The sequence below is a fragment of the Telopea speciosissima genome, chromosome 1 (assembly GCF_018873765.1).
Source record: "Telopea speciosissima isolate NSW1024214 ecotype Mountain lineage chromosome 1, Tspe_v1, whole genome shotgun sequence".
Lineage (NCBI taxonomy): Eukaryota > Viridiplantae > Streptophyta > Magnoliopsida > Proteales > Proteaceae > Telopea > Telopea speciosissima.
Window position 1 is genome coordinate 6,693,116 of NC_057916.1, and position 21,437 is coordinate 6,714,552.

The window sequence follows — 21,437 nt, forward strand, 5'->3', positions numbered from 1 at the left end:
AACCAAATGGAACTTCCAAGACTCCAACTCCTAAATTAAATTGTGCCTTCGGTTCTTCCCATTTGGAGGGTAGCATTTTAGAAATTAGAAATGCTACAAACCGAAAAAGTGTAAAGGAAAGCCTAACTTTCCATAAATCCAACAAATATTAAAGGGTTTACAATTGAAGAAAGTTTTCCTCCACCATGGTGAAGGAAAAATACGCCCATCTAAGGTAATTCTTATGCAACCTTTTATATTTCGAAATCAATAATGCTCAATCCACTGTTCCAGATATACATCCTAAGACACTCAAATCCAATTTACTTCCTTTTACTTGAATTTCTAAGTATCCAGGAAAAGACAAAAAAAATAGGGTCTTGTTTGGATACTTTTCTTTCTTTCATTGTCCTTTCAAGTTCACTAAACAAAGGGTGTCGGGAACTCCTTTTGCTTGTTTCCTGGACTTAAAAATAGTCATGTTTGTCCTGTTTCCATTGGCACCAACCTTTTTTTCTAATGGGAATAATACGAAAACTTAAATTAAAGAGATAAACCTACAGACATCATCATACACACCATTGGCAACACCTTGAAGTTCATTTGGTTACAGAGAATAAGGTTCCATTAAATTACCACTCACAATCTGAAATTATATTGATCAGATGACCCAATTAATAAAAAAACACAAGTTTAGGGGTTTTGGGGGTGGGGGGTGGGGGTTGGGGGGGGAGGGGGGAGGAAGAAAGAAAAATGCAGAACAGTGACTTCCCCTGTCTCCACTCTCCTTTGCCAGGGTGAGAAACTTTCACCAATCGCAAACTAGCTGAATTTTTTCCTAATCATAATTCCTACAACATTCCTGCAAATGATTTAAAATTATTACAGTGTAGAACCTATTACCAGAAACTTTCCTCATCAAGCAGGAACCGGCGCCCTGAGTAGGGCCAAAGCTTTCTTGATCCTCTCCACAGCTGCTTGCAGTGTTGAAAGAGCTGCAGCATATGAGATACGGATGCAGCTGTCATCCCCAAATGCATCCCCAGGTACAAGTGCAACCTGTAAATCAACCACAAGTCCGTTTCTAATGATTGGAGACTTTGTTTCTAGTTCATAATTGATATGAAACTGGATAAATAATAGAACCAAGAAAAATTATTCGCAATGATTAACAAGAGAGATAGGACCCCATTTTGAAGGGAATTACCAAGGATCTTCTAAAAAAAGGCCCAAACGAAATTCAGGATTCTATTAGACAGTCGATTTAATACAGCAACAAGATCATCTAAGCAGATTGATCATTGTGGCATTGGGCATTCCTCAAGGTGAGTCAGTAGGTCCACAGTCCAGAGTCCAGATCCTATTGTACGTATGCAATGGAAGGACTAGACGCTGGTTCCATCCCTCTAATCCCCAATAATTATGGTAATTATCAGACAAGACAATGCTACATTGACCATTACCTGTGCTTCATCAAGCAGATACCGGCAGAGAGACTCTGAATCCTTGATAACACCAAAACCTTTGGCCTCTGTCCCATAGTAGAAGCTGAAATCTAGGAAGAGATAGAAAGCACCCTGCAAATCCAAAGAATTTTGACTGAGATCTCAACAGTGCAAGAAAATAGCTCAATAAGGGACAAGGATAAAATTTGCTACCTGAGGCTCTGACATCTTCACACCGTCCAATTCTTTAAAGCTTTTAACCAAGAAATCCCTCCGTTCCCGGAATGCTTTTACCATAGTAGACACTGCTTCACCTCCAGCATAACCCAACCCTAAAGCAGCAACTCCTGCTTTCTGTGAAATGCTGCTAGCACCCGAAGTGGACTAGAGAAACAACATGAATTACTGGGGTCAGCAGATGCTTCCATTTTGTTGGACAAAACTCAACCAGACTCAGTTCATCATCTTTCAGCAACCTCCCAAAGGTTTTCCGGAAGTTCTCACCTTGGCAAAGTGATAACTCAAGCCAAGCAGAGATAATATTTTAAATTAGGAATGCTTGCTCAAGTGAAAATAATTTAAATGAGGAATGCTTGCTCAAAGATGGGTATACCCATCACTAACAACAGCATAATTGGGGGATACATATGACACAAGTGTTTGCATCCCCCTATGGATTTAAAGGACTGAGCAGGGGCAATGGCAATGATTTCTGCCTATCCCAAAATGCAATTGGTCAATAGCCACAATCATTGATCTTGATCGATAATTTCAGTCAACAAGGTCTTTGCACAACTGTATGGGATCCATCAAATAGTGGATCGAGAGGGCCAGTATCTGCGCTAGATGTACCAAGGGGATTAGACCCACAATTGTATGGGTTGCATCTCTGAGATCATTTATCTTAGAACAGTAGGAACTCAATGCAAGAATGATTGTGATAATCCGATCTCCTGTAATTTTCAAAGATAAGGGTTTTATTTGGTGAGGGGATTAGGAAACTATCATTCAACCTGCAAGTTCAGGTGTAATTTATTGCTTTTGGTGGAATGACAATAATGCAACTCAATTGACATAGAGCAATTGAAATTGATCAGCATCTGAAAAAAGATTGTGTACCTGGCTCTGAATCTTTCCGCATGCGGTGACAAAGTGTTTGGGACCCGCAATGTATCCAAGTCGCCAACCAGTCATTGCAAAGGCCTACAAATTGGCCAATTCTAACATCAACATTCACCCATAAATCTTATGCATTTTAATATTTCTGTTTAATGCCAACAGACATTGTGCAGAAAAAAAAAAAGGCCGCATGTAAACATAGTTGTCAAGGTGTCACCTAGGTGTCCAGGCACCTTGGTTGCCTTGATCGCCTTGGTCGCCCGTTGGCGTCACCTAGCGTCTAGGCCCCCTCCAACGCCTTAGGTCGCCTAGACTCCATGACAACTATGCAGGTCAATGTTAACCCTTAACATGCATGGTTCCTTGCTCATTGTCATAGTTCATTATCACAAGAAATCAAGACATGCAGCCAATCAGAAATACAAATGAGAAGCTGAAACAAATGAATGTCTTGGGCCCACGACCAAATCAAGACAGTAAAGTTACCTTAGAAAACCCATTGACTGTAAGAGTCCTCTCCCACATACCCGGCAAAGAAGCAAAACTTATGTGAGTTGCCGGTGCATAAATGATGTGCTCATAAATCTCATCAGATAGTACCTAATAGACAACAATAAATGAAAATTCCAGGTTCAAATATTAGCTTAGCTGAGAAATAGGAGTGCATTTCTTTCTTCTTTGTTTTCAGGGTTCCAGATTTGTGATCATACCAAAAGCCTGGGATGTTTTGATACTATGGCAGCAATCTCTTCAAGCAGCCTTTTGGGATAAACTGAACCAGTTGGATTGGATGGGGAACAAAGAATAAGCAATCTAGACTTATCACTGAGTTTAGATGCAAGAAGCTTTGGATCTAAGAGGAAATTGTTTGAGATGGGTGTTCGGAGAATCACAGGAGTTGCATCAGCCAGCCTTGCCATCTCTGGGTAGCTGACCCAGTATGGAGCTGGAATTATTACCTGAAAAATAAAGAATCAGTGTCAAACACCTTCACAAGTAAAAATAAGTACGAAATACCTTCACAAATGACATTATGCAACCATTCAAATAACAAACCCCCATTGGAGTGACAAAGCAAACGCCTTACACACACCACAAAAGTTTTCAAATGATTTCAACTGTATTATAAGTTCATTTTGCTTTTATGGTTGCTTTAGTGGTTGTTTGCCCAAGAGACACAAAGCTGTCATTCAGCCACAAGGACTAATGCACGGAAAGTTCTACGGTATGTTAATGTAAACTAGCAAGAATGGCATGTGGGAAGCTTGAATAGCCCAGGACTGTTTATGAGCATTAGAATTCAAGTACACAACCAACATGATAATACAAGAGACCTCGAGTTATCTAAACTCTCAAGATGAAAGTGCTGAACAAGAATTTTCTCCAACACATGGAATTATTCTCTTACTGACATACTGGGAACTAGTTTACTCAATTGTGACAAGGATAAAATTAGGGTACAGCAGTTCCAACACAGAAAAGTTCAGATGGAGTGCTCCTATTTTGGGTTGCCCAGGTAACATAGATTAAATTTGATACCACCTCAATGAATCAGGGGAAAATCAAAGAATGAGTCACAACTTTCTGAAATTGATTCTACAATTTGATCCAGTCAAAGCCCAGAACATGAACTGAACTAAGAGGGTACAAAAAGGCAAAGAAATAAAATAAGTAGGTTGAGAGGCTAGAGAGGCTATACATCTACAACAAGCAAGACTAAATTCCCAAAAGCAATTCCCATGAAGGTTACACACAATTTTTAATAGTTAAGATGGTCATAAAGGAGTACACTCCTCACCTCATCCCCCGGAGAACAAACTGCAAGCACAGCTTGCAGGATAGATTGCTTTGCTCCGTTACTGACCACAATCTGATCAGGTGTGTAAGTCAGCCCATTCTCCTCTGATGCAAGAAGTACAGTTAAAACCCATACCCCAAAACCCAAAGCCGGAAAAAACAATGAAAGCACCTAAATGATGTAATCTGATTAAAACATAAACTTTAATTGAAGAGCGAATAACTCACCCTTTAGCTTATGACAAATCGCAGAACGAAGCTCCAAAGTGCCGGCATTAGGGGTGTACCTAGTGTAACCTTCACGGATAGCATTGATCCCAGCCTAAATTTCCAATACATGGCAGACCATTTAGAAACTAAATGATATCAACAAGACAAGAAGAGATGTTGAATATAAAGGAGAAAATGGCGCCAGATGAGGAGTGGGAGATTAGGTAACCTCAGCAATTACAGCAGGGGTATCGAAATCGGGTTCGCCAGCCGCTAAGCGTATAACAGGTACTCCAGCTTGCGCAAGTGCAGTTGCCTGATCAGTTATGGCAACCGTCTTCGAGGGCTTAACAGAATTCACTCTCGGACTGAGAGATGTATCGATGGGAACATTGTCGGAGCTGCTCTCTGCTCTTACAACTGCGGACATCCTAGATGGTTGCACCTGTAGCCTTTGCTCCAAAGATCTATTTTAAGGAAATACAGAGAACATAAAAGCGTAAGAGATTACAATGAAAGAAACAGTGAAATCCTAAGATTCAGGTCACTTTTAAAAGCTTGGTGAGCTCACTCTGCAATAAGAATCACTATAATTCCAAAACCAGTTTGGAGTTTTATAGAAACAAAAATCTAAAATACAGTTCAAATAAGCGGATTATTTTCCTATCCAAAGAAACCGAGTATAAATTTCATTTTCATTAATACCCCCACTCCAGATTAACGCGTCTATCCAGCGCATCAAATTAGATAAAAGGCTTGCAGAAATAACGGACCCAATTTGCAAAACTTAAAACCCAGTTGGAGTATCATCAGATGGACGAGAAGAAACCATATAATCATATAATATACCACCAGAAAGATGATTTCTAAGGGGAAAAGAATAAAAATCAACAACAGAACAGGAGAAGCAGAAATGAATACAGAAGAGATAATTGAAAAAGGGGAGAGTAAAGAAGGGAACGTACTTAAAAGAGAGAGTGTGGAGATGAGAAGAGAAAGAGATCGATCTGAAGGATTCAGGGTCAGAAGAAGGAGCGAGACGGGCAGGTCTGTAAGTTATACCGGGAGAGCAGGAACCCTGGAGAGAACCAGCCATTAGAGAAGAAAAGTATGATGGATTCGATTCCCTACCGTGAGATTCTGCCCTGTTTTAGTAGAATTCTAAGTAGTTGCAATACAGAAACTTTAATTTAAAGCCCAGAGAGAAAGGGAGGTTGGTGAGAGTTGGGACAATCGTCAAAATGTGCGAGCAGACGAGGAGAGAGAGATGGAGAGAGGTAGTTGGTGAGTTGGGCTTGTAGGTTTTTTTTTCTAAAAACAATTTAGACACAGGAAACTGAGAAACGGTGAGTCAACTCACTTGGGTGATTTTTTAATTTTTTGGTGGAAACTCAGGTCAAATTGACGGAAAGAAAAAATGGGATCACAAAGCTGAATCATTTGGAGGAGTGGACAAGGATTTAAATATTCGAATCCAGTCGGATGAATCGACTGATTTAATTGGCCCAGCCCGATCTCAATTCTTGCCACTCTCTTTTTTCTTTTTTTTTTCTTTTTTTTTTTTTTTTGTGCTTCCACACAGCATTGGTTGATTCCGACCAATTCCGTACTGATTGTGGCCAATACAGAATTGGCAGGATCCGATTCAAATACCGATTCACATACCGATTCCTTGTTTTATAATCCTGCCCTCGCGACATAGAGAACTCTTCCTTCTATGGCGAATCGTGTTAAATTTTGTTGGTTGATGTATGAATTCTTAAATAAGATCTTATAGTTTTTTTTTTTTTTGGTTTGACCCTGTTTAACATGGATTCTACATCCACCCAAATAGACAGAGAAGTTGGAAGTCACCTGGTGAATTCTAACTCCCAATTTCACCAAAATAGGTTGGTGGGGAGGTGGAGAAGACAAGTGCACCCAATTTCACCAAAATAGGTTGGTGGGGAAGTGGAGAAGACAAGTGCGAGGAAGAGGCACTGTCACTTCACGTTTGGTAACTTGGAAGCTAACCTGCCTACCCCCGTTGTTGAACTTGGGAGTTACACACGAACGAATCACAAAGAAAGCTTTAGCACCTGAAAACAAAATTCTGGTCTTTGATCTTTTGCCAGCACTATTTCTTGTCTCTAGACAAGCAACTCCCCAATGGGATATACACCCTACCGTTAACAAGGTTTAAAAAATCACAATCGGATCCGGGTGAATAGCTATCAACTCAGAGTCTCAGACCCTGGAACATGTTCTGACCATGTTCTATTGATCGAATACGTCGAGATCAATTCACATTCTGAGTGATTCGAAACGGCCAATTCTTTGACTTTCTCAAAGGTTCAGGTGAATCTGGCTGATTCTGGTTGGATCAGAGTTGAAATAGGCAGTAGCGAATTCTGTTGCCAATTTGGCTTACTTGAACCATAGACCAGTCCGATGTCCGATTCTAAGTTTTAAAACCTTGACCGTCTTCTCGGAATTTTCAAAGATAGGTTGGAGAGGCATTTGCTTGTCTTTTGTAATTCTAACAAAATTCTGTTCGGCATAGAATACATAAACGGCATAGAATACATAAAACGAAGAGATGCACAATGAAGAGGCTGGCTGGAAGTCCTCACCATATTGGAGGGTTTAAGGCAAGCTAATAAGCTAAGGCTGGAGGATATGGATGTCTAATTAGACTCATTTGTAGTGGATAATTAGACATCCATATCCTCCAGCTAGAATGACTTTGATGGAACATATGATGGAGCAGCTAGAATAACTTTGATGGGCTAAAATTTTGCGGATAGGTAGACATCAAGTTTTCAACAAAAACAGAATTCACCAAGTGACATAATAAAGCACTAGAAAATTCAGGACTACACACCTGAATGCTTGGACTATTGAGATTGTGTGTATGCTAATACAGGGTAATGTATATGCTTGAATTTGAGCCTGAGATTTGATAAATAGTCAATCAAAACCATTATTCAGCACAGGTGGACAATCCAAGACCGCCGGTAGGGCTTGCAGTACAAGGGTTGAGCTAAATCAGTGGATTGTCCAGAGTCACATAACCATCCTTTCCATCATGCCAGAGCTGCTAGAAACTAAAGAATTAAACAACACAAGAGGCCAACACTACTTGGCATCACTGTTTCTGTGAGTATCCATACTCTTCTGCTCTGCCCAGCGCTTTCTATAGGAGTTGGTCATACGTTTGACCATATCCCACTTGTAGGGCAAGCATATGTCCAATTTTAAGACCTGCTGACTGAACAGGTAGGTAACCCTTGTTAGAGATACCTTGATACTCCCTGCACATCACCCTTGATTCTGGGAATCCAACTATTGCAGTGTATTAGTAAATGTAGAATTTCCTAAACACCTTGACGGTATTCTCCATCATGCATTGGGCTCTTCTCCTACCAGCCATTAGAACATTTTTCCAAAGGTTTAATCTATCATGTCCCAACTTCATTGCAGCTGAAACTTACCACATGAGAAGAGGGTGCAATGAGCTCTGTGTTGACCTGCAATGAGAATCCCAAGTCCCTCATACAGTCCAGCATAATAGTAACTTAATCCCTCTTTAAGGCGAATTTTAAATTCATTCCCATGCTGGTACCAACTTCTAGTGAAGTGACTGATTTACAAGCCCAAACAAAGAGACCTAAAGTACCCATGGCCTGTAATAGATAGTAAAAACCAAACATAGAAGCCATGTCATTAAAATCATGAAACAAAGGCTCAATTCAACAATCAGTCAAAAAGAAGCAAGTTATGTATTATAGAGAATCCTTACCAAACTGGGCTCTCTATAAGGAGAGGTTAAAATATAAGAATGAAAATTCCACTATATATTGCACCATTTGGATGAGATGGAGGCAAATAATTATTTAGTTCTAAGAAATCCAAACAAAATTTAGACAACAGTGAAATCCAGTCCCAATAGCACAACTAAACTAACTGTCTAGAATATGAATCCAAACCAATTGACAATTGACAATTGACTATTGCCGTGATTACTATAATATGTGGGAAGGACTTATTTCGCAGTTTCGCTCCATGACCCGGGTCAAAGTCTGGTCTCCGATTTAAACAGTTCTGGCCCTTACTCCTCTAGTCCTCTACACTAGAAACTAAGAGAAAAGAGAAGAAAATTCACATCCCCACAATCCTTTAATGATTTTAAGCAAAGATTGGGACAAATCAGGAATTAAAATGAAAGCAAAGGGTTATTCAGGAAGTAGATTATTAGAATGGGGCAAAAGGAAATGAAGTTCAAAGGGGATGTATTTTTTGTGTCCTATTCAGAAAACAAGATCTCTGTGCGAGTGTCTGTGTAATATTCAGAAAGTATGATCTCAACCGTAATAAGAACCTCTCTTCTTCTTCCTCATGTTAGGTAGGAGAAAAAAGCAGCGGTAACTCCCTTTCAATTCTAGGGAGTTAACCTTGTGATAACTAGCTTCCAGGTTGTGAATCACAACCCCTAGCCCTAATGAAAGCAAGTAAAAACGATCCCAACTGGAGGAAATAATAGATTAAAACAATCTCTAACTAAACGTGGAGGAAGAGGAAAACCAGGTTGAGTTTCTGACTTTGATCTCATGACAGGGATGGAACTAAGGAGCAGGAAACTAGGGTACAGAGCACCCTAGAGTGTGGAAACAAACCACCAATTCTCAGTTGAATTATCACAAATTTTCTCAAAACAGCAAGTACCGCAGGTACAGGGAATAGGGAAAATAAAAGTAAGAGTGATAAGAAAGAAAAAAGGATGACAGAGAAGAAAGAAAGAAGAGGAAAGAAAGGAAGGACCCAACAAAGATTAAGAAGATATAAGAGAGAGCACACCTGAGAGGAGAGGTTCAGCATTGCAGGGAACGAGAGGGAAAATACCCACAGCCAATCCTTGGAACTAATAGCAACTCAAATCAATCAATATTCAATTATATTCTCTGAGAATACTGATTACAATGTATATATAGATGCTACCAACTGATACTGACTACAACAACAACAAAAAAACACAACAAACTCAGCCTTATCCGGGGTCGGCTACATGGATCCAAACAAAGTAGGCAAAATTGAGGACTAGACAAAATAAGGGAATGAAGAGATGGAAAAAGAGGGAAGGAAAATGAGATGAGAAGTAAAAATTGGAAAATGACAAATGAATGATGTAAAAACAAAAAGAACAGTGAAAGATAAAAAAAAAGTGACAGATAAAAGTAAGAGGAAAGAGGCACAGCCCAGCAAATTAGGAGAATCTCAGCTAAATAGGATCTACTACATGGATCCTTGCCCTCCAATAGGTTCTATCCGAGGTCATACCCGGTACAAGACCGAGACTCTGCATATCCTTCCTCACAACTTCTCCTATTGTCATTTAAGGCCTACCCCTCGCTCTTTTAGCTCCTTCAATCAGAATCAAATCATTAATCCTTACTGGAGCATCCCTAGGCCTCCGTTGAACATGACCATACCACCTCAAACGACTCTCTCGGAGCTTGTCATTGATCGGAGCAACTCCCAAGTCGGCTCTAATACAATCATTCCTTACTTTATCCTTCCTTGTTTTTCCACACATCCATCTTAACATCCTCATCTCTGCCACATATAGCTTCGCAATATGACACTTCTTAATTGCCCAACATTTTGCCCCATACATTATAGCTGGTCGTACAACAGTCCTATAGAACTTTCATTTAAGCTTTAAAGGAATGTGTCGGTCACACAACACTCTGGATGCAACTCTCCATTTCATCCATCCCACTTTAATTATGTGTGAAACATCATCTTCTATGTCACCTTCTTTATTAATGATTGACCCCAAACATCTAAAATAGTCACTTTGCGGTATCTCTTTCCACAATTCGCACCATGTCAGTATCTATCATAGTGTGACTAAAATTACACATCATATACTCCGTCTTCGTTAATAGACACCGACTCTAACAAGGAAACGTGAAAACTGGAAATTACTTCAAAACAAGGAAATTGAAATAAAGACTTCCCTACGCATCTAACTCTTATAAAAATAAAACCCAAATTACAAGAGTAACTTCAAGTAACTAAATAAACCCCTACCAACCCTTATTAGACCAAAAGCCTAATTGGGATCAGGTTCCCTTTGGTCCAGCCATGCTAATGCTAATGCTACTGCATCAGAGAGTGGATATAGGATGATTGCTATGAGGATGCAAAATCCATGGCTTTGGTAGAAGGTAAAACCCCTCAAAGAAGGCACTAACCTTATATCTTGGCATATCAAACTATAACAAACAGCATGCATTGCTATGGCTCATCTATGGAGGAGGTCTAGAAAGAACTAACTAGCAATGCCAAAATGAAGATAAAGCAGTCACAATTTCACAAGGAATCTGCCCCTATCATATATCATATGATAATGGAGCAAATGGAGAAAATGGAGATTAATGCACCATCAAGATCCAGTAGCAGGATAACAGTCCAATAATGCATGAGCCTAGGGCTGAATCCGATGCCATATGATTTGGATGCACATCATGCCACTCTGTAAACATGGGAACAAGCCCAGATCATCAATTAAACATATTATGGAAGTTGAAGATTCATAGACGACAATTGTTAACTTTTGAGTACAAAATGAATCAAAATCATCATTTTTAAAGTCATACAATCCAATCACTAAGCTTCTTCTTGATGTTGAAACGGCTAACCCAAGAAACCTCTTAAATCCTGAATAACAAATCAGTTCTACCCTCCAGGATGTGAAATGCAGAACAAGGTAAATGATTATTGGATTAACAACCTTGAATGCATTCACTGGTACTTACCATCGATTTTCAATTATGGTTCCTATCTATAACTACAGATTAAATAAATCACACAAGAAAATGTATATGAACAAAAGAAAAATACCTTAAACTCGAGTACAAGACGAATCAAAATCATCAGGAGCAACACGAGCAATCCAATTACTGAGTGTCTTCTTGGTGTCAGCTTGGTTAACATAAGCCAATTCATACATGCTACACAAATTTACCACCAATGTCTCATTGAGAGCCACCGTTGGGACTCTCTCCAATGCACTTTCTAAAACCTTGATCGAATCCGAGAGATCCCTGGAATACATCAAGCACATAGCCTTGTTATTTATTGCTACCACATCGGATGGATCTTTCTCAATGCACTCGTCATACTCTCTCACAGCTGATATATAATCCTTCCCCACCAAATAAATCAGAGCCTTATTCCGACTAACCAGATTCTTAAACTCCACCTCATCCAAAAACTCCCCAGAATTACCTTGCGTCATCAAGTTCTCAACTCGATTGAACGACGCCTTAGATCCCTCCAGATCTCCAAGCTGCATTTGTATATACCCCAGCTTCGACAACAAGACAGGATCCGGTGAATCAACGTCAAGTAAACTCAGGAGCAATGTTAAGCATACACCGAACTCTTTATGACTCAAATGATGACTGGAGATTGAATTGACCATAAAGGCTTCCCTTTTCTTCCACCGCTTAATACAGAAGTCAATGGATTTGGATTCCCTTTCCTTCAATTTCGTACGAATGAAATCAAGCAGAGTGTACAATCTATCTAGGGTTTCTTGACGCTTACCTAACCTGTCAGGGATCTCAGCGTGAAGCCAGCGAAGCACAAAAGGAACCATCGAACCAGAACGATTCGGGTAATGATCAGGATACGATTCGTACTTGTATTGAGAGCTTTCGAAGTCTTCAAGCGAATCGAGTTCTTCCACCGCATCTCCAAATTTACGAAGCTTCATTAACGCTAGAACGTTGTAAGAAAGGTAGATCAAATGTTCGTGTGGTTTTTGAAGGAGAGAGAGTTTTCGAGCTCGAGAAACCTTATCCATGATCGATCTCCATGAACCACGAGAAGCTAGGTCTTGCAGAGACGATATTTCGTAGCAGAGATCGTTCAAGGAGTTGAATCGGTTGGTTAACGGATCCAAGAATGAGAGAGCTTGTAAATTAGACGCTAGGGTCTGCTCTTCATGTGATTCCCGGTCCATCTAGCTTGTTCTTCACTCTTTGGATTATACAATGCGCTGGTGCTGAAACTAGAGACTGCAAGCATCACTCAAGAAATGGAGGTCACTAGCAGGGTTTTAAAACTTGGAATCGGCATCCGAATCGGTCTGTGACGATCCTAATTCGAAACGGTCAAAATCAGTCAAAACCCAGTCAATTTTTTTTAAGGTAAAGTGCACGTACCCCCCAATATTCCTCGTACCCCTTAAGCTCAATATTCCACGTACCATCCCTTAACATTCCACGTACCACCCTTGTTTTATCTCCATAATTCAAGATAAGTCCAAACCGTTAAGATTACCGCTAAATGCTAAAAACTTGACTATTTTAACCTTTCTTTTATGTTTATAAATTTAAAAAGACTTAATTGTCTTGACTTATTTGTTCATAATATGAAAAGATTTTTTTGTCCTAACCTAATTTGATAAAACCCTTTTAACCCTCCCCCCAACTATTTGTTCTTAAAAACTTAATCTAACTTAATTATTAAAATGCCCTTGTTAGGGCATAATTATCAAAATACCCTCATCTTCCCCAAAATCCATCTTCTATTTCTGAAACTTCTCTCAAAATCCAACACAGACTGGTTTTTGTTCTCTGATTCCCTCTTTCTCTTCTGCTGCGATCCCCTGTTTGCTTGATCAATTGGCAAGATGCTAAGGGGTTGTTAATACCAATCAAAATCCACCGTTGTTGCCGCATTGAAGCCCTAGATGAGGGTTTTAATTTTTTTATCATCCCTGGTGAATGTCTGATCATAGATTATAATCAGGGTGATGAGAGAGATGGTAGTAAATAGAGTTGGGCGAAGCACCTGTTTTGATCCCCATCAAATTATCGTGTTTAGGAAAACAAAATAAAAGAAGCACAACAACAGAGACACAGTTAGTGACCCGATTCAAAGGTCGGCCATGGAAATCTCTATTTACTGTCCAAGAGTCAACAATTTCTAATCAAGGTTTTCATATCAGCATTTGAACAACTTATTTTTTAATAAATTAGAAGACTTCTATTTTTCTCCCTTTTTCTTCTGAACTAAAATACTTAACAAAATCACATGAAAAGCTTTTCTAAAGGTTGGAGTGGAAACTGGACAGAATATATTTCAGCTAATTGAATGTTGGATGTGCCACCACTAAAGAGATCATAGATCAGAAAACTCTTCGAATTCGGCAGTGATATCGTATGCTTGCTTTCCGTTTGGGTGTCCATTGTGTCCACTCTCAGACTGGTTTTTGTTCAGAAGAAGGAGGAGAAGAAGAAGGAAAGCAGAAGAAGAAACAGAGAAGGGAATGTGAGTCGAAGCAGAAGAAGAGACAGACAAGAAAGATCATAGAAGAAGTAGCAGAAGGAGAAGCTGAGAAGAAGTTACCTGCATGCCTAGATCGTCGCCGGAGAAGGAAGTGGACGGAGTAAGGAGCAGGGAGCTGGATGCCTCGCTGGAGCAGCAGGTTCTCCTCCCAAGCTTTTCGTTTCACTCTCCACTGGGTATGCACAAATAGTTGGGGGTAAAATGGTCTTTTTCAATTAGGTTAGGGCAATACATAATTGATGGCAATTAAATCTTTTTATATTTATAAAAATAGAAGAAAGGGTAAAATGGTCTTTTTGAATTAGGTTAGGGCAATACCTAAGTGAGGGTAATTAAGTCTTTTCAAATTATAAAAATGGAACAAAGGTTAAAATGGTCAAGTCTGTCACACTTAACGGTGGTATTTAACGGATTAGACCTATCTGGCATTTGGGGTGTAAAGCAGGGGTGATACGTAAAATATTGAACCATTTAGAGGGGTACGAGAAATATTGGATGCATTATAGGGGGTACGTGTACTTTACGCCTTAAGAAGTCAAAACCAGTCATTAATTTTACCCCTAAAAAAAAACTAGCCATTAATTGAAGTGAATCCGTTAGATTGGTCAGTGTCGATTCCAATATGAATCAGCCAGTATTTCTCAATACGATTCATCGATTTTTGAAATCCTAGTTTTTTTTGGGGAGAATGTTCTTTGGGCCATAGCGCAGGCCGCATCCAGGCAAATGGGCCTGCCACTCAGGGGGGTGGGGTGGTTATTGCGCCCACCCCCATGTACTTGGGCGTAGCCTGTGCTGCGGCACAGAGAACAATGCCCTTTTTTTTTTTTTTTTTGTCCCCAATCTTGTCTGATTTTTGAAACCCGAGTTACTATCAACCATTGTTGATCAATCGTAGTAAACCCTATAACGGTCTGAACCAATGGTTATATTTAGGAAAAACATTTTAGTCAGAACCAAGGTTTAAAATCTCGTCTCGTCTCGTCTCACCATTTTGGGTTGATCAAGATTTCTGAAATATTCGAAATATACTAAAATTTCGCTGAAATATGGTATTTGTTCTGTCATATTTCGACACTCTATTTCGGTGAGTTTTTTACCATATTAAGGCCTGATGCTTCATGTACACCCTTATTTAAGTTAAATAAACACATTTAAACTTTCATATTACAAAAAAATGAACTCAAAGTGGTGTTTTGGGTTTGCACCCTTAATTGACAGTATACGATTGGACTTTGATGTATAAATAGTTAAATTACACATTGGTTAACGAAATATACTGAAATTTCATAAAATTTCGACCAAATATATTGAAATATTCTGAAATTTGAACATTTTTTTATTTTGAAAGCCTATCTCATCTTAGTAGTATCGAAATTATCAAAATATACTGAAATTTCAACGATATATTACCAAATTTTGAACCATGATCAGAACTATGATTCTATTGACATCAACTGTTAGTCACTATTCTCTGACATCCATCCAAACGAATGATAGTCATTGATGAACCTCCTTTACTGGGACTTGAGGAAAACTAGGTCCCCATGTTTTTATGCTTCTATCTTTTGGTTGCAATGACAATAAACTGGTGCATTAGTGTTATCCTCAATGGCTAATTGTCTAACCCTTCATTAGTATAACAACTTATCTTAGCAAAAAAAAAAAAAAAAATAGTATAACAACTTAATGGTTACATGGAAACCGAACGAAGCTGCCGTAGGTGGGCCCAGCCCAAAAAGTTTATGCCAAGCCACGGATGGACCTGAACAATAAAAATCTATTTTTTATTAAATCAAATTTAAACTATGTTATATATATATATATATATTTGATAAATCAAACTATGTTATATTAAAAAGTAGGGAAGTTATCTTTAATGAATTCATTATAGCGTTTATATAGGTGATTTGATAGTCTAGTTAGTGCTCAAAGTGTATAAACATATATTTTTTTCTAGGAAAGCAGGTTTTTGTTCGTGAGTGTGGCCTATGCCAATTCTCTTCCTCAAAACAAGGGGACATAGGTGTCTTTTCATATGAGGGAGGAGAGAGATAGACTCATGGGAGTGCTGACGTAGGCCACACTCTCGGACAGAATTCTTTTCCCCTTTTCACTAATAGAAAATGATGTAAACATATTCTCTGCATTTATGTTGTGTAATATTACTAATGTCTCTCCTTACATGAGGGAAGGACAAATTTAAAATGACAACAATTTCAATATAACAATTTGTGGTTACATAGAACAAGTGAACAACATCATCATATATAGTACCATCTAACAATAGAACAAGAAAAAGTACAACCCAAGGGGGAAAATGAGCTAAGTAACATTGCTATTTTAAGAAAAATTGCCTAACATAGATGGGTAGCATGTAATGCGGTAAAACCCATCCTACTAGGACCCAACCAAGAGGTCTTAGGTTCAAGCTTGAAAAAGATTGCTATTTGGAAGTGACTTTAACATGCCGCTAGTGATTGGGGAGTGAACACTATTGAAATCTGGTTTTAGGACTTAGTTTTCTTTCACCCACGGTAAAAGATCTCCCCGAACCCATCCCCTCTCCACCCCTCTCCACCCTCCTTCTCCCCCCCCCCCAACCAAAAAAAAAAAAAAAAGAAAAAAAACTTGGTAATGGCCAAGCCTGCCATGTTTGATGAACTCTGTCAAAGCCAATCCAGCCTAGTGTAAATATAATTAGCGGGTGCAAATGAGCCTGGCTCGAGTTAGAGAACTGATTTGTTCTGAACCACATTGAACCAAAACGTGCCTAACTTTTGGTTTAAAATTGAACCTACCCGACTCACAGCCCTAATGCAACCAATCTTCTAAGCATCACTTGGGCCCAAAACCTCATGCTAGGCCAAATTTTCGGCTGGGATGGGTCATTCTCCAGTTTGGGCTAGATTACATGCAACCCTAGCTATAATTTGGTCTAACCCAAACACCCCCCCGCAGGATTGCCCTTCTTTGGGAAACCCATAAAATAGTGGTGTTCACCAGCACTTTCATGATGAGTCTATAACTCTCTTCCTCAAAAAAGAGGGTATAGATGTCTTTTTATGTGGAAAAGGAAAGAGATAAACTCATCATAGTACTAGTATAGGCCACATTTTCGGACATAGTTCTTTTTCTCATTTTTTAATATACAAACATCGACTTTTTTAGGAACCACAAAAAAAAGGGGAAATAACGTTCATCCTGGCCCATGCATGAGCTATATATGGTTATCAAAAATGGTGCAGAGAAAACAAACAGAACTTTAATTACCAAATTTGAATCAGATCTTAAAATAGAAAAAACTGAATTAAAAGAGATAGAGGCCTTGTAATGACTATGGCAGTTAAATACTAAAACAAGGAAAAGATATCTGAAAGTCTCTATCTACAACTACAAAGGCCAATAATCCCAGAATTAGGCATCAAATGCCAGACAGACCTCCTGTCAACTACACATCACTATCCCAACAGTCCCCCACTGCTTTCCACTTTTGCCAACTTAATTACATACTCATGAGCCCATTAGCCCATGACCCACCAACCCACCCACGTACCCAACCTTATCATCTCTTCCACCAAAAAGTCCCAATTCGTGGACCACCCAAGTTTAAAACTTATAACCCACTTGACCTAACCCCCAACTACAGAATCAAACACTGAACCTCTTATCTCCTTTCTTGCCCTAATGTTCTTCCTTGGTACCCCAGAACTCTGCTTTCTTCACCTTTGATATGCTCTCCAGAACTCCCACAGGTGAGACGTGCCCCATCACAGTTACCCTCTTTGACTCCAAATCTATACTGAAAGATGTCACTCCTACAACATAATTCCACAAAATTATCATTTTAATTGGAAAGAAAGAGAGAGAGAGAGAGAGAGATACATAAATTCATCTTTGCTTTTGCCGTGTTATATATATTAATTTTATATCAATTTCTCACCAACCAAACATTTACCTTCCATCTTAGATAAATGTTTCTTCACCTTGCCAGCACAACCTTGACAATGAAGGGATACTCTCATAACTACCACCTGCACAACAGTATAAGCTAACAGTTCTTCGAAAAAGATAAAAAAAATTTAAGGGAATATTGAAAGAAGAAGAAGAAGCGCAGTTAATATATGATGGCCGTGACCCGTGAAACAGAGAAGGAGAATAAAATGTAACGCCACGTGTTATATTTTTGAGAAGAGAAGAAGAGATTCTTGGATTTATAAGATTCAAAGTTAATAGATTACTATTATTTCAGGTCTACATTTGTGAATGTGATCAAGATCTGACAATGTGGATGTTTAGATGTGTGGAGAAAGTGTACCTGAAAGATGGGGTTAGAGGTGGATGAAGTGAACGAAGTGCAAGCAGTGGAAGAGGGTTTCCGTTCTCGATCTCTGAGGAAGGAAGATGAGAATGGCAGTGGTGGTCTAGGATGATTATCAGTTGGGAAGGGAGAGAACCTCTGAGACTCAACGAGGCGAGTGTACTTGGATGATGATGAGTTGATGAGCATGGCATGATGGGCACGCCGCCCCACCGATGATCTGTCCGGCTTCATCCTCGGCACTATAACTGACCGTGTGTCACCGGTAATGCACACCGCCGTCGCTGCCGGTGACTGGCACATGAATCCTCTCATCTTCTTTCTTGTCTTTGTGTTCATGGCTTGGTGCCTCAGGGCCTCTCACATAGAGAGAGAACGTAGAGACTAGAATTTTTTAAGGAAGAAAGACAAGGAGATAGTGGGGGGGAGAGAGAGAGAAATAAAATGGTGGAAACATACGTTCTTTATGACCCAGCTAACCTTGGGTGGCAAAACTTACCTGATATAGACGACAAAGCAGAGCTGGGCGGGGCTGTATGGGAAACAACCAAGTTGCTGGTCCTCCAATTGACTAAACTACCCCTGTATCTCAAGTACTGTCATTAATTAACCACTATGATCACCCCTATGGTAGGGTAGTAAAAAACCAGATCAACCCGATCGAACCGAATCAATCGCCAAACCTTATCAATCCGGTTTCGATAAACCCAATATATGCCTTCGTTTTGACTGTAATAAACCATCTAATTAATAAGTAATGACTAATTAGAAGATCAATTAATTAGTTGTGTTCCGACAAGAGAGAGATTCATGTTCCAATTGAAGTAAGAGAAAGCGAATGAGTACTGAAACTGAAAGAGATGGTCAAAAAACACAAAGAAAACAGGAGCAAAAGGGGGTAAAAAGTACAGACCACAGAAAGAAGAGGGAAATTTTGACTTAACATTGGCAATAAATGTGATTAAAAAGGGTAAGATTCGGTTACTGTGGCAAAATATAAATGTAGTAACTGAAACTCTCTGTAGTCCTGCTGCAGCTGCAATAGTACACATCACTCTCACACCACTCTCTATCTCGCTCAATAACCCAACCCACATTGTAGTATTGGACCTTCCATGCATGGTTTATGGCATTGGTATTGGATTGACCGTATCGTTATCGGCATAGGTTTATCTTGATATTTGATCGATCTTGTATCAGTGGAAAGATATGGACCATGGGTAAAACTGTCAAAAATCTATTTATTAAAAAAAAAAAAAAACTAGGGGCAAAACTATCTGATCCGAGCGATCGATATGTATTAGTATTGTATTGGTTTTTAGGATGGCCGATTTCGATCCAATACCCTATACCAAATCCATGCTTCCATGGCTCCGAGACACGATGTCATACATGGTGTATTGGCCGATATGTATCGGTATCAATGAAACACCCAAAAAGTCTCTCTTTTAGATTGAAAAAAAAAATGAACTTTTTAGATTGAATCCATCCAATACCCCGATACACCCATACCATATCAGTATTTGTATCGGTATCAGCTAAGATCAAATCAAATATTGATACTATATTTATAACCATGATTCCTTCAATTCCCAATTCTGGGTTTGCTATCCAAATATGTCATGGCTGATTTGAGTCCAGATCAAGGTTTGAGGAATTGGTATCGGATTGGAGGGAACGACTGATTCATATCAGTATCAGTAGAGAACATTTCTGACCTATTCTATATGGATGGATCTGTACAGACAAAAGGTAAAAATGTAAATAAATCTATTTTTTAAAAAAAAAAAAAAGAAAAGAAAAATAGGGACACTCTCCAAGATTCAGACCGATACAAGCCGATCCAGATCGGTTGGCCTAAAAGGTCGGAATCAGCCTAAGAATCAACATATTCTAGGCATCTAGGGTTTTTGTCATAAGGCATCGGCCCAAGGCTGATTGAGAAGGATCGGGATTTGCCTTAATGGCCAAGTTTTCTATAATATTTTAGAGAAGCAGTTTTCTGTCAACTAGTGTGGCCTCCGCCACCAATCCCATGTGTCTATCTCTCTCTTCCTCAAAATAAGGGAGCATGGCCGCATGGTGTGTTTTCACATGACAAGGAGAGAGATAGAGTCATGGCAATGAAATTGCAATAAATATCAGTATCATGCATGCATGCATGCATGCCTATCATCTGCTGCAAGTGGGGTACCAGCTAATGAAGCCAAAGCCAATCCATCAGATTACAAAGGAATTGAATTAAAGCTCGAAGACCATGGGACCATGACAGTGTCCAACCCAACTTCTTCATGGATGCCAACCAGTCTGAACTCTCTTAAGTTCTGATCGAACAACGAGTAGATATATTATTTGATGATTCTATCTTGAAAGTTTGAAACTCAAAGGTTGTTGTTGTTCTAGTTCTCTTTACTTCTATGTCATCAGTTTGCTTCAGGATTGTTTGTACTGAGACCTATAGACTAAGCAAACCATCACCCACACTCTCTCTCTCTCATTCTCATTTGTTAACTGGCAAAGGGCCCATTTTAACACAAAACAATAACTCTAGTGTGGGATAGGTAAGCAATTAAGAGAGGAAAAGAGAAGAAGTGGTCATAAATTGTACATGCTATATAAGTACTATATAACTATACCTTACCAGTACTGCCCCCCCACTGTGAGTCCGAGTCCTGCACTCCTGCCATGTAAAATTTAATTAACTTCTCCCCTTCCCCTTCCCCCTCTCCCCCATGGCCCACCCACCATAAACTCACTCCCTCTTATCAAGTCTTCATGTTAAGTACATAACTACCTTACCAGTGTGCAGTGCCGGCTGCCATGTAAAATTTAAGTTCTTCCTTTCAAATTCTCTCTCTATGCCTCCTTATAAACTCCTTCTCTTGCTTCCATATTATTCTTGCAAGGTGGGAATCAGGGACCACACTCTATCTATCTACCCATCCAACAACGATTTAATTCATCTCAACATGTTTACAACTAACAAGAGGAAAGGCAGAGCAGACTGCAATGGATGTACCATCTGGGATCAATGTTTCTCTTTTCTCACAATTAATGTCTGTTTTACCTCCGCCCAAGCACCTTGCCCGACCCCGATCAGGGATAAGGCGGACACTGCACACAATGCTCTGTCTGAGCCGCACAGACCGCTTCGGGTACGGGTATTGGATCCCTAGCCTTGTTCCCTGTGTACACTGCTGCTCTGTCTTCCTACCCTTCCAGAC

The 21,437-nt window shown here is 39.5% G+C and overlaps 3 protein-coding genes across 4 annotated transcripts; all 3 read right to left on the minus strand.

Moving 5' to 3' along the window:
* Positions 1-738: 738 nt before the first annotated feature.
* LOC122666669 (bifunctional aspartate aminotransferase and glutamate/aspartate-prephenate aminotransferase) lies at positions 739-21,202 on the minus strand. Of its 2 annotated transcripts, XM_043862721.1 has the most exons (11): positions 21,198-21,202; positions 12,899-12,902; positions 4,780-5,017; positions 4,569-4,662; positions 4,342-4,445; positions 3,254-3,502; positions 3,030-3,143; positions 2,544-2,627; positions 1,638-1,808; positions 1,443-1,556; positions 739-1,038 (listed from the first exon to the last, which is right to left on the minus strand). In XM_043862721.1, the coding sequence occupies exons 3-11, from the start codon at positions 4,978-4,980 to the stop codon at positions 898-900; spliced, it is 1,272 nt and encodes a 423-aa protein (XP_043718656.1). In that variant the 5' UTR covers positions 4,981-5,017; positions 12,899-12,902; positions 21,198-21,202; the 3' UTR covers positions 739-897. The 2 variants fall into 2 exon arrangements, with proteins under 2 accessions (XP_043718656.1, XP_043718648.1); XM_043862713.1 differs by lacking the exons at positions 12,899-12,902; positions 21,198-21,202 and adding an exon at positions 5,516-5,704.
* LOC122666684 (trafficking protein particle complex subunit 12-like) lies at positions 7,976-12,614 on the minus strand. The gene is made up of 3 exons (XM_043862732.1): positions 11,436-12,614; positions 8,209-8,215; positions 7,976-8,106 (listed from the first exon to the last, which is right to left on the minus strand). The coding sequence occupies exon 1, from the start codon at positions 12,559-12,561 to the stop codon at positions 11,437-11,439; it is 1,125 nt and encodes a 374-aa protein (XP_043718667.1). The 5' UTR covers positions 12,562-12,614; the 3' UTR covers positions 7,976-8,106; positions 8,209-8,215; position 11,436.
* LOC122666693 (protein SODIUM POTASSIUM ROOT DEFECTIVE 1-like) lies at positions 10,098-18,582 on the minus strand. Its single transcript, XM_043862743.1, has 5 exons — positions 18,211-18,582; positions 17,851-17,926; positions 17,576-17,710; positions 15,828-15,833; positions 10,098-10,108 (listed from the first exon to the last, which is right to left on the minus strand). Exons 1-3 carry the CDS (start codon positions 18,550-18,552, stop codon positions 17,577-17,579), a joined length of 552 nt encoding a protein of 183 aa, XP_043718678.1. The 5' UTR covers positions 18,553-18,582; the 3' UTR covers positions 10,098-10,108; positions 15,828-15,833; position 17,576.
* Positions 21,203-21,437: the final 235 nt, after the last annotated feature.

What these genes read in the sequence shown, in the direction of transcription:
- LOC122666669 (XM_043862713.1), bottom strand. Translation starts at nt 5,646, where the DNA reads ATGGCTGGTTCTCTCCAGGGTTCCTGCTCTCCCGGTATAACTTACAGA. An exon ending in CAGTCAATGGGTTTTCTAAG is followed by an intron (nt 2,628 to 3,029) that starts GTAACTTTACTG and finishes GCCAATTTGTAG; the next exon opens with GCCTTTGCAATGACTGGTTG. An exon ending in GCGGAAAGATTCAGAGCCAG is followed by an intron (nt 1,809 to 2,543) that starts GTACACAATCTT and finishes TTGTTTCTCTAG; the next exon opens with TCCACTTCGGGTGCTAGCAG.
- LOC122666684 (XM_043862732.1), bottom strand. Translation starts at nt 12,561, where the DNA reads ATGGACCGGGAATCACATGAAGAGCAGACCCTAGCGTCTAATTTACAA.
- LOC122666693 (XM_043862743.1), bottom strand. Translation starts at nt 18,552, where the DNA reads ATGAACACAAAGACAAGAAAGAAGATGAGAGGATTCATGTGCCAGTCA. An exon ending in CCTCTAACCCCATCTTTCAG is followed by an intron (nt 17,927 to 18,210) that starts GTACACTTTCTC and finishes ACTGTTGTGCAG; the next exon opens with GTGGTAGTTATGAGAGTATC. An exon ending in ACATTTATCTAAGATGGAAG is followed by an intron (nt 17,711 to 17,850) that starts GTAAATGTTTGG and finishes ATTATGTTGTAG; the next exon opens with GAGTGACATCTTTCAGTATA.